Source organism: Lissotriton helveticus, chromosome 7 (genome assembly GCF_964261635.1).
Source record: "Lissotriton helveticus chromosome 7, aLisHel1.1, whole genome shotgun sequence".
NCBI classification, from domain to species: domain Eukaryota; kingdom Metazoa; phylum Chordata; class Amphibia; order Caudata; family Salamandridae; genus Lissotriton; species Lissotriton helveticus.
In genome coordinates, this window is record NC_136068.1 from 1,428,993,627 (window position 1) to 1,429,006,620 (window position 12,994).

General features: G+C 50.7%; 1 protein-coding gene across 1 annotated transcript in view; it reads right to left on the minus strand.

The window, feature by feature from the left end:
- Window positions 1–12,994, minus strand: part of GLP2R (glucagon like peptide 2 receptor) — a 972,379-nt gene that overhangs the window by 30,099 nt on the left and 929,286 nt on the right. Inside the window, exon 11 of the mRNA XM_078654772.1 lies at window positions 3,399–3,537. Coding sequence (XP_078510898.1) covers window positions 3,399–3,537 — 139 coding nt within the window. The remainder of the gene's footprint in view (window positions 1–3,398; window positions 3,538–12,994) is intronic.

The window sequence follows — 12,994 nt, forward strand, 5'->3', positions numbered from 1 at the left end:
CGACCAGGCGTACTGAGTGGAGCTCCGGTCTACAGATTTGGCACAACTCCAGGCCTACCTGTAAGGGAGCCCAGTCCCACTGGCTCCCCCCCATCAGTAGAACGGTGCTCATGACATGGCCAACCACTCTACGGTATGTTAAATGGGATCGGAAAGGCACCAGACAGATGCCTCTGTGGAATGGGGCCTGGCTGGAGGAGGTCTCATCCCTCCAGAACTTCCGTAAAAGGGACCACATCGGTATTTCGCTGCTAGGGTGGGACGTTTGGGTGGGGGGGACCATGTCAGATCGTTTGCAGACCTACAACACCGCCACTCCTTCGACTCCTCCCAATTATACAAATACTTGCAGTTGAGGCACGCCCTACAGGCCCACATTCCGTCCCCCACCTCTTTCCCCGTATTTAGTCCCCTGGAGGCCCTAGTGATGATAGGGAACCTGGGCGGGGCGGGGTTGCCACGGATTTACTGCTCCTTGGTGAACAACGGTCCCGTGCCCCTATTCGTTCTGAGCCCGGTGGGAGGGGTGGCTGGGTCCCCTGGAAGACGCGGACTGGAGGGATGCCCCTATGGCACCCAAGACCCTGACGACCTCCTCCAAATTGCGTCTAGTCCAACTCTATTACCTCCACACGGCATACCTCACCCCAGCACGCATGTTCAGCGCCCACCTATGACCCTACCCAGCATGTCCACGCTGCAGCCACGCCCCAGCCGATTTCCACCACATGGTGTGGCAATGCCCTGCGCTCATGCCGTTCTGGGTGGGGGTGGAACGTGAACTTACACAAGCTCTAGGGTGGGAGACCCGCTACACCTGATCCTGGGAGTGTTCAATGGCCTTGATGGATCACAGGCTGACAAGCGCTTTCTGGGCACGGCAGTGGCAAAGCCTGATATCACGGCGCTTTGGTCCCAGGCCAAGCTGCCCGCCATGGGGAGATGGAGGTGGGGGTGGACTGGTGTGGTACCCAAGAGGAGCCCCTCTTCGAGGCCCGTGGCTGTCCAGAACTCTTTGGCAAAATATGGGGCAAATGGTTTAATTTATCGCCAGTATGAAGCGTCCAAATGGTGGGGTATGTTGCGAGCAACAGGCGGGGGAAGGGTTCCCTCCACAAGTGTCGAAGGAGTCTAAATCATATCCCATTTCATAAAATGTATCTGTATGATGTGTCTGATTGCTACCAATGTTTTTTGATCTGCGAAAACTTCATAAAGTTGATTTTCAAAAAAAAAGAGTGCAATTAAGAGACTTGATGTGAAGGGCGCTACAAGAAAGAGTCATTAGGTGGAGTCAAAACAAGGCAGCTGTGGTAGTTGAGAAACCCTGTGATTCTGAAATACTTGTAGTGTGATCCTAAGGAATATGTGGGCTTCTGAACATACTTGTTAGCATATAAGCACTAGGAATAAGTACCAGGGACCCCAAGATTCCCTGGAATTGGACCCAACCATCCTGCTACAAAGCTCATGAAAGAAGTTTGGTAAGGCTTGTAATAAAAAAAGAGAAACATATAAATAATGCTGATTACTATTAAAATATCTAAGCTATAATTCCATATCTCAAATTAGGAGATGTTCGGAAAAAGGGACATGTCACTCCAGATACATTGACATCCACCTTCATACACCAAGCCCTAGGCAGGTCACCTCAACCTCAGTGGAAGGGCAAAACAATAGTACTACTATATTCAAAGAGAAAGAGAATTTTAAAACAATTTTGGTGTAAAACTTCTTCTAACCTTTGAGCAGACATGATGACTACAATAAATAGAAAGTTAATTGTCCAAAAAATTATACATACAACTTCCAATTGTTCAGAAGACCATGCAAAGATTCCAGAACCTATGTCCAATCCAATGTAGGATCTAGAACCAATGTCAGGAGATGAGAAACTAAGTGGACTTCTAAACCTACAAGCAATTAGACCTTTTCTGATTGACTGACGAATTCAGGGACACTTTATTTCACAGAAGAATGTCCTTTATGAACAGGGCATGCAGACAGATAGCCTCAATAGAGGAACATCCTGTAAAAACTGCGGACAATATGTTGTCAAGGCAGCAGGATGATTAGACTGCTAGAGAGATACTGTTACAGCCCTAAATATAGCAAACACATCAAGATGATGGACGGATGACTTTTAAACCACTCACCCAGTCAAGAAAACTGGGTTTAATCTATCCTTCTTTTACTCACTATACCACCCCAGTTTGGACCCAGCCATATGCAAATCAGTCTTGACCCTGCTCCTCATGGGAACTGTCCAGCCTGAACTGCAAGGCCACGTTCTCCCTGGACTGGAAACAAGCATCCAGGGATCAATCTCGGTCCTGTGTCTCGACCGTCTAATTAAGATGCGTCTGAACACTATCTGGTCACGTTCCTACATTTCACAAACCGTCCATAATACATCTCCCATAGGGAAACCCAGGGTGCTTTTCATCCCTGCACCCTGTGGCAGTCACCTTAAGGTGTCTGCCACAGGGAGCAGGGATCAACATGGGGGCATCATAGGTGCTCCTTTGGCCCCCAACGGGAGGCTGCACAAACAAGGGGGCCCAGCTGGGGGACCCCAAACATGGTTTCCATGTCAGACAGGCCGGCATGGAAACCATGCTGGAAACCGTGCATCATAATCCCAAGAGCGGAAAAGTCTGCCCTTTGGGAATACGAGCCAGTTCCTACAGGCTGACGGGCTCCTTGAGCCCATCGGAAGCCAGCCGGAATGGCCAGGTAGTTTAGTTTCTGACAGCCAACACCGTAATGCTGTGGCCAGAAAATAAACCGAGCAGCCAATTATGATGCGGCCCGGAAGGCGAGCTGCATTGTAATCGGACCCTTAGGGTCTGTTTTACACAATTGTGACTGATATCAACCCACCTTATTACAATTGCCATATGATATAATGCACTTGTGATAAGGCGGACGCAAGATGTAACTGAGTACCAATTCTATCAAACTGTAAACCAGATCCCTAATTACTTGTTCCTTGAATGAATATTACCTTTGTAATCCCTTCTTCTGACAAGAAACAGTGCAAGTCTAATCGTTTGTGGTAATATTCCTTGGACTTCTGTTGCTACATGCTTACATATTTATACAAAATATCTGAATTCAAATATGACGCAATTTGCAAATGGGAAAATGAAACTGTATAATATATTAGACTGTTGATTGAGTAAACACAGCACTATCTCCAACAGATTTCACTTTAATATGTAAAGACACATTTAGTGCTTTTTAGGGTTCCATATCAAGTTTAAATATGTCTAACTAAATGATGTTTACGATTTTCACAAAGATCAATTCAGACTGGCAGTGAAGGTATACTGCTTTAACCAAAACATAAGCTGTGAGGATGAATTTTACCTTTTTAATACAAAAATAAACCATACCTGAAAAGAGCTGAGAGTTAATTGCATGAAGAGTCTTATATGCTTTGAGTGCCCTTCAACCTGCTCATCCGTGATGAATGTATACACAATTTCATGTATACCCAGCAATGGAATTAACACGAGTGTTGATCGAGCGAGCCTGGCCAAATAGATAAATTCAATGCAACGTCATAGAATATATTTTAAAATAACACAGCAAGCCAACTTAACACACAATAATAATGGAAAGGATGTACATTGCAAATAAGGCAATTATAATTTAGTTATACAAGTGAAACGGAGCAGAACTTTCAAAACAAAATGTTTTATCATGGCATGCCTCTGGCAAAATAAATATTGGTGAGGCTGTACCAATGCAGCATGCTAATGTCAAAAGTCACAAACCAGGAAGGAGTGGCAAATAATGAATATTCTGGAAACTGATTTGTTGGGTTTTGTGGTTAAACTTGAATGCAGGAAACACCGATCCTATTCAAAGTTCACTGCGAGAGTGCTCAAGTGACAAGACACTAGCAATTCAATGGACCTGAACTTGGATAAGGTGTAAGGTGGAATAATGTTTGTAAGGTTGCTGAGATATATAGAGTGTAGCACAGATATTGGGAAGTAGTAGGAGAGGTTTTGAAATGATGTAGACTTTCAGGGGGTTACTTGGTTTATGCTCCGTTATTTCTTTTACACAAATGTGCAGAACTTCATGAAGACAGGTGCTGGATAGAGAAAGGAATAAAATAGCTTCAGACCATATTTAATAACAAAGTTTGGAAAAGTCACAAGGTACCATATTGTAAATGTCAGCGGAGAGCTATTGGCTTTGCCAATCATCTATGGTTTCGGCATAGTTTATGCTAAAAATATTACAAGTATGTCCCTCATGTGTGCATCTTTATACAAACGCACAGGTGGACATCTTGGAATGTGCAATTTCTTTTTTTTTCTTTAAAAAAAAAATATATTTATTGAATATGTTTCCCCTTTTTTACGGAGCACAGCATACAACAATCAAAATAGTCGACTTGCAATATATACAAAAGGTAACACAAATTCAAAGGAATGCATAACACTATAAACTCATATAGGCACTGTAGTTAACATTTCAGTACTTATGAAGTTACAATAAGTGTACACAAAAAAACAAAGAGATAAAACCAAAATGGCCTAGCTAGAACATAACCATAAAGAAAAGGAGAAAAGAAACATAAAACCAACGAAAAATACCTAAATACTTGTTTCCTGCCTTTCCTTCCAATTATTGAAAGGCTCCCATATTCATAACCCTAGTCTTCTTCCCCTTTTACCCTTCCTTGCATATATCCCTTTCTCAAGGAATCTACCCAGCCATTGATGAAAGGTAGTTGGTATAGTCACGCTGAGGCAATACACAATCGTAACACTGCCATAGCCAGGAATATAAAATAACATACTGACTTATTTGTACCATCCTGATCAACTCCAAATACAATCCTTGATGGTGTAAGGGCAGTCTCAATTCCAAGTGATCTCTCTAAAAAGGATTCTATAGCACTGAGAAATGGCTGTAAATGTGAACAAGTGGCAAAAACATGCACTATCTCAGCGTCTGTGCTGTTACATCGAGGGCAAGTGATACCAACTGTTACCCCCCATTGCGCAATCCTAGCAGGCGTATAGTATAACGAGTAGATTGTTTTATAATGCTGGGCGTGGAGTGCGGCTGAGCAAAGAATATTTCGTGCTAGTTCTAGTGAAAGATGGAAGCACTCATGCCCTACCCCAAGTTTCTCAGCCCACTTACTTTCATACTTTCCTAAGTCATCCTTTCTACTTACAATCAACTCGGCATATAGTCTTTTGATCGTACAGCTATCCCTACCTTTTATAACCTCCATAATTGAGTTTTTCCCAAACCCAGCTGGCCCTCCTCTTTTAGTTATTAAAAAACTCCTGACTTGTAAATATTTATAAAAGCTCTTTGTCTCTACCCCATAGAGCTGCTGGATATCAGAAAACCGGCACATTCCGTTCGGACCCATCAAATCTCCCACTTTCACCACCCCCCTGCCGCCCCCAATCTGTAGAGACAGAATCTGCAAAAATGTCCACAGGAAGGGAATCATTCTTATATAGCCGGGTATATGCATTAAACCTCCATAAACCACACTTTTTCCTGAATGATGTCCACAGGGCTGGACTGGTCATTTGGGACACCGGGCAATCCCCGGGTAGGCAGGATGGGGTGGTGGCCGGTTTTGTGCCAGGGGGCCGGTTCTGTTGTTGGGCCCGATTTGGATGGCCGTGAGTCACGGTCGGTCCAAATCAGCCCCAACAACAGAACACAGTGCTTACATTAAGCACAATCAGGCTGCCTGTCTGACTGAGGTCTGGTATGAGCACAACGATTCTCATGCTGGTGCTCTGACGCGTGTCAAAATCTGCCGATTTCAAATCTATTGCACTAGGCCGCCCCCCCTACTCATTATAAATCATCAAACACCCCCTACACCATCTGACCTGTCACCTGACATGATTGATGTTGTAGACCTGCGCAGATGTCACCACCTCCGCGCCACAGTTTTTAGGGCTCGGCCTACGCATCACGAAGTGGGCGGAGCTTCGAGCTCCTAATGTTAAAGGAAAAAAAAGGTATCTCTAGGGCTCTGGCCAGACACATTCCTTAGTGTTTTCTGGCATCTGCCTAGTGATTCGTCTTCGCTGTGCTGTGTATTTTGTAGCGTTGACGTGATAGGCTGTAAGTAATTTACGCGTGCCCGATGTGGCATATTCTGTGCGAGAACGAGCACGGCAGAGTGATTAATCTTAATTAGGAGCTGTCAGAGTGCCCGTGTAATGCAATCCAGATGGTGCGAGCGCGTTCACCATTGCATTGCATGTATCATGCGCGCGTTTAACATTTACCTTTCGCGCACGGCAGTCCATTCAAGTTTACTCGGCTAATTTCAATGTTTGAATAGCTGAAATGCTTTTACCGAAATTTAAAATGTTTGTTTGGAATAAAAGGTTTACAGTTTTCAGCTAGCTTGCACCTCCTTGTTTGAACACGGAATGTAAAGCGAGTTTGTTTTAGAGCACTGATGTGAGGTGATACTTCAGGGTCGACGTGGTGGGTGCTTCGGGCTGGCTTGCCAGTTTGTTTATTTAAGTGGCTGACATGGTAAGTGGAATAACGAGGGAAGAACACGGTACCAGCTGTATATTTGACTGTCACTCTTAGCTGCGATAAAAATAAGTGGGAAAGTGCAATTTCGGATGATATTGAACATTCAACTCATTTCAACGGGTGGCGAGTTCAGTAAGAGGTAAAGAGTGCGATTTTCATGGCGGTGCAGAGTGGCGGTGCAGAGTGGCGGTGCAGAGTGGCGGTGCGGTGGTGCAGAGTGGCGGTGCAGAGTGGCGGTGCAGAGTGGCGGTGCGGCGGTGCAGAGTGGCGGTGCAGAGTGGCGGTGCAGAGTGGCGGTGCAGAGTGGCGGTGCAGAGTGGCAGTGCAGAGTGGCGGTGCAGAGTGGCGGTGCAGAGTGCAGAGTGGCGGTGCAGAGTGGCGGTGCAGAGTGGCGAGTGGCGGTGCAGAGTGGCGGTGCAGAGTGGCGGTGCAGAGTGGCGGTGCAGAGTGGCGGTGCAGTGGTGCAGAGTGGCAGTGCAGAGTGCAGAGTGGCGGTGCAGAGTGGCGGTGCAGAGTGGCGGTGCAGAGTGGGGGTGCAGAGTGGCAGTGCAGAGTGGCGGTGCAGAGTGGCGGTGCAGAGTCGCGGTGCAGAGTGGCGGTGCAGAGTGGCGGTGCAGAGTGGCGGTGCAGAGTGGCGGTGCAGAGTGGTGGTGCAGAGTGGCGGTGCAGATAGTGGTGCAGAGTGCAGAGTGGCGGTGCAGCGTGGCGGTGCAGAGTGGCGGTGCAGAGTGGCAGTGCAGAGTGGCGGTGCAGTGCAGAGTGGCGGTGCAGTGGTGCAGAGTGGCGGTGCAGAGTGGCGGTGCAGAGTGGCGGTGCAGAGTGGCGGTGCAGAGTACAGAGTGGCGGTGCATAGTGGCGGTGCAGAGTGCAGAGTGGTGGTGCAGAGTGGCAGTGCAGAGTGGCAATGCAGAGTGGCGGTGCAGAGTGGCGGTGCAGAGTGCAGAGTGGCGGTGCATAGTGGTGGTGCAGAGTGCAGAGTGGTGGTGCAGAGTGGCGGTGCAGAGTGGCGGTGCAGAGTGGCGGTGCAGAGTGGCAGTGCGGTGGTGCAGAGTGGCGGTGCAGAGTGGTGGTGCAGAGTGGCGGTGCAGAGTGGCGGTGCAGAGTGGCAGTGCGGTGGTGCAGAGTGGCAGTGCAGAGTGGCAGTGAGGTGGTGCAGAGTGGCGGTGCAGAGTGGCGGTGCAGAGTGGCGGTGCAGAGTGGCGGTGCAGGGTGGCGGTGCAGAGTGGCGGTGCAGAGTGGCGGTGCAGAGTGCAGAGTGGTGGTGCAGAGTGGCGGTGCAGAGTGCAGAGTGGCGGTGCAGAGTGGCAGGGCAGAGTGGCGGTGCAGAGTAGCCGTGCAGAGTGGCGGTGCAGTGCAGAGTGGCGGTGCAGTGGTGCAGAGTGGCGGTGCAGAATGGGGGTGCAGAGTGGTGGTGCAGAGTGGCAGTGCAGAGTGCAGAGTGGTGGTGCAGAGTGGCGGTGCAGAGTGCAGAGTGGCGGTGCAGAGTGGCAGGGCAGAGTGGCGGTGCAGAGTAGCCGTGCAGAGTGGCGGTGCAGTGCAGAGTGGCGGTGCAGTGGTGCAGAGTGGCGGTGCAGAATGGGGGTGCAGAGTGGCGGTGCAGAGTGGCGGTGCAGAGTGGCGGTGCAGAGTGCAGAGTGGCAGTTCATAGTGGCGGTGCAGAGTGCAGAGTGGTGGTGCAGAGTGGCGGTGCAGAGTGGCGGTGCAGAGTGGCGGTGCAGAGTGGCGGTGCAGAGTGGCGGTGCAGAGTGGCAGTGCAGAGTGCAGAGTGGTGGTGCAGAGTGCAGAGTGGTGGTGCAGAGTGGCAGGGCAGAGTGGCGGTGCAGAGTGGCGGTGCAGAGTGGTGGTGCAGAGTGGCGGTGCAGAGTGGCGGTGCAGAGTGGCGGTGCAGTGCAGAGTGGCGGTGCAGTGGTGCAGAGTGGCGGTGCAGAGTGGCAGTGCAGAGTGGCAGTGCGGTGGTGCAGAGTGGCAGTGCAGAGTGGCAGTGCGGTGGTGCAGAGTGGCAGTGCAGAGTGGCAGTGCGGTGGTGCAGAGTGGCGGTGCAGAGTGGCGGTGCAGAGTGGCAGTGCGGTGGTGCAGAGTGGCAGTGCAGAGTGGCAGTGCGGTGGTGCAGAGTGGCGGTGCAGAGTGGCGGTGCATAGTGGCGGTGCAGTGCAGAGTGGCGGTGCAGTGCTGCAGAGTGGCGGTGCAGAGTGGCGGTGCAGAGTGGCAGTGCGGTGGTGCAGAGTGGCAGTGCAGAGTGGCAGTGAGGTGGTGCAGAGTGGCGGTGCAGAGTGGCGGTGCAGGGTGGCGGTGCAGAGTGGCGGTGCAGAGTGGCGGTGCAGAGTGGCGGTGCAGAGTGGCAGTGCAGAGTGCAGAGTGGTGGTGCAGAGTGGCGGTGCAGAGTGCAGAGTGGCGGTGCAGAGTGGCGGTGCAGAGTGGCGGTGCAGAGTGGCAGGGCAGAGTGGCAGTGCAGAGTGGCGGTGCAGAGTGGCGGTGCAGAGTGGCGGTGCAGAGTTGCGGTGCAGAGTGGCGGTGCAGTGGTGCAGAGTGGCGGTGCAGAATGGCGGTGCAGAGTGGCGGTGCAGAGTGGCGGTGCAGAGTGGCGGTGCAGAGTGCAGAGTGGCGGTGCATAGTGGCGGTGCAGAGTGCAGAGTGGCGGTGCAGAGTGGTGGTGCAGAGTGGCGGTGCAGAGTGGCGGTGCAGAGTGGCGGTGCAGAGTGGCAGTGCGGTGGTGCAGAGTGGCAGTGCAGAGTGGCAGTGCGGTGGTGCAGAGTGGCGGTGCAGAGTGGCGGTGCAGAGTGGCGGTGCAGAGTGGGGGTGCAGAGTGGCGGTGCAGAGTGGCAGTGCAGAGTGCAGAGTGGTGGTGCAGAGTGGCGGTGCAGAGTGCAGAGTGGCGGTGCAGAGTGCAGAGTGGCGGTGCAGAGTGCAGAGTGGCGGTGCAGAGTGGCGGTGCAGAGTGGCAGTGCAGAGTGGCGGTGCAGTGCAGAGTGGCGGTGCAGCGGTGCAGAGTGGCGGTGCAGAGTGGCGGTGCAGAGTGACGGTGCGGTGGTGCAGAGTGGTGGTGCAGAGTGGCGGTGCAGAGTGGCGGTGCAGAGTGGCGGTGCAGAGTGGAGGTGCAGAGTGGCGGTGCAGAGTGGCGGTGCAGAGTGGCAGTGCAGAGTGGCAGTGCGGTGGTGCAGAGTGGCGGTGCAGAGTGGCGGTGCAGAGTGGCGGTGCAGAGTGCAGAGTGGCGGTGCATAGTGGCGGAGCAGAGTGCAGATGACAGTGCATATCTACAGGCTAGTGAAGCCAATGCATATCTACAGGCTAGCGATGACAGTGCATATCTACAGGCTAGCGATGACAGAGCATATCTACAGGCTAGCGATGACCGTGCATATCTACAGGCTTGTAAAGAGTGGCGGTGCGGCGGTGCAGAATGGCGGTGCAGAGTGGCGGTGCAGAGTGCAGAGTGGCGGTGCAGAGTGGCGGTGCAGAGTGGTGGTGCAGAGTGGCGGTGCAGAGTGGCGGTGCAGAGTGGCGGTGCAGAGTGGCGGTGCAGAGTGGCGGTGCAGAGTGGCAGTGCAGAGTGGCAGTGCGGTGGTGCAGAGTGGCGGTGCAGAGTGGCGGTGCAGAGTGGCGGTGCAGAGTGCAGAGTGGCGGTGCATAGTGGCGGAGCAGAGTGCAGATGACAGTGCATATCTACAGGCTAGTGAAGCCAATGCATATCTACAGGCTAGCGATGACAGTGCATATCTACAGGCTAGCGATGACAGAGCATATCTACAGGCTAGCGATGACAGTGCATATCTACAGGCTTGTGAAGGCAATGCATATCTACAGGCTAGCGATGACAGTGCATATCTACAGGCCTGTGAAGCCAATGCATATCTACAGGCTAGCGATGACAGTGCATATCTACAGGCTAGCGATGACAGAGCATATCTACAGGCTAGCATGACAGTGCATATCTACAAGCTAGCGAAGCCAATGCATATCTACAGGCTAGCGATGACAGTGCATATCTACAGGCTAGCGATGACAATGCATATCTACAGGCTAGTGAAGCCAATGCATATCTACAAGTTATCGATGACAGTGCATATCTACAGGCTAGTGAAGCCAATGCATATCTACAGGCTAGCGATGACAGTGCATATCTACAGGCTAGCGATGACAGAGCATATCTACAGGCTAGCATGACAGTGCATATCTACAAGCTAGCGAAGCCAATGCATATCTACAGGCTAGCGATGACAGTGCATATCTACAGGCTAGCGATGACAATGCATATCTACAGGCTAGTGAAGCCAATGCATATCTACAAGTTATCGATGACAGTGCATATCTACAGGCTAGTGAAGCCAATGCATATCTACAGGCTAGCGATGACAGTGCATATCTACAGACTAGCGATGACAGAGCATATCTACAGGCTAGCGATGAAAGAGCATATCTACAGGCTAGCGATGACAGTGCATATCTACAGGCTAGTGAAGCCAATGCATATCTACAGGCTAGTGATGACAGTGCATATCTACAGGCTAGCGATGACAAAGCATATCTACAGGCTAGCGATGACAGTGCATACCTACAAGCTAGCGATGATAATGCATATCTACAGGCTAGCTACAACAGCGCATATCTACAGGATAGCAATGACAGCGCATATCTACAGGCTAGTGATGACAGTGCATATCTACAGGCTAGCGATGACGGTGCATACCTACAGGCTAGTGAAGCCAATGCATATCTACAGGCTAGCGATGACAGTGCATATCTACAGGCTAGCAATGACAGTGCATACACTCACAAGGAGACCACAGCCAGCTGAGGTGCAATCTTCACCCACTCACAAGAACGACATCACAGGCAGCAGCAGTGCAAGATTCTTACACTCACAAGGAGACCACAGGCAGCAGAGGTGCAAGCTTCTCACACATAAGAAGGACATCACAAGCAAGTGGTGCAATATTCGCACATTCACAAGGAGATCACTAGCAGTACACACCACATGAACACACTCCATAACACATAGCAACAATACATTGGCATTTACAATGCCATTAGCTCAAACTCAAATAAATCCGAGCCCGATTGCATTTCTAATGCTTGTTTTTATTTAGGGTGGGTGCGCACTGCTGCCTGCTAGTGATGTGATGCATTGCTCATGCGCGTGACTCTGAGCGCGAGGTCGAGGCAGGCATTCAGAGGCCAGAGGGAGACAGGGACAGGGAAAGAGAGCGGCACCCCGTAATTTATAATTTCCCCTGTCTGTCGCCCACAGGCGAGTGCTATTTATTCCTGGCAGTGGCCAGTTGTGATTTATGACTGGTGGCACTGATTCAGGGTTCCCCGTCAGAGTATGTTGAGTTCCAGATTTCAGTGGGATCAGATCCATGCTGCAAATGTGAAGTGGCAGAACGGGCAGTTCCTCTGCCAATTTGTTTGGATACAACAGTGAACCAGCAATTTGCAGAAGCAGAACTGTAGTTGTGCAGGGTAATGAGCAGATATTTATTTGAAATGTATTTGGTTGCAAACGATTTCTCTTATTTGTGCGCCAAAGTACTGTTGTTTTCAAATAGTCCAACTTATAAACTGCAAGAGAGAAATATTAATGGACTTTTTGTCTCTTTTTACTTTCCTTTTTGCTTTGTTTTTCTCACTCTCTTTAATCCAATCGCTTTTCACTCACTCTCTCCCTTTTTTCACTTTTGGCCTCTCCTTCCACATGTTTCCCTCTGTTTCGCCTTTCCGCCTCCTTTTTTAACTTTGGACGGACTCAACCCTTTTCTCTTTTCACCTCTTTCAGGCTCAGTCTCTATTGCTCCTTCTTTCCCACTTTCCATTTCCTGTAGCCTTTTTGACACCTTTTTACCCCCAACACTGCTGACACACCTGCTCCTTCCTGGTACCGCCTCGTCACATGATCCTGCTCCGCCCATCCCGCTCCGACCAGTCCTTATCACCACCCCCAGGATTTCCTTCACACCCCCCCCCCTTTGGACAGTCTAAATGGTGGCAGCAGCACGGGTGTGTGCAGTGTGTGCACTACTGGTGTACGAAAAGTGCGTCAATGGCAAGTTTGTCTATGGCCATCCGTGCCCCTCCTGTTCCCAGCAGTAGCTCCCCTGGTCCTCAACCAACTTTGGTAGCTCAAGGTGCTACTCTGCCACAGCTCTCCATGCTTGGAATATTCTAAGCCCATCCCTGTCCTGCCAGCGGGCCTCCTCTGCCAGCACGGATGGTGCATTTACCTACATTGCCTGCCACTATTCCTATGCCTCTTTCAGAACTCCCTCCCAGATCCCCACCTTACCACACACAAACTTGTCTCAGAGGACCCCACCATGCACAATACTCACCCACACTGACCTGTACTCTCCTCAACACCTACATGTTCACCAAACATAGCACTGAAATATGTGACCTGCAATTCTCTCCTGGGTCCTACTCTTCCTCACTGAGAACTGGCTAA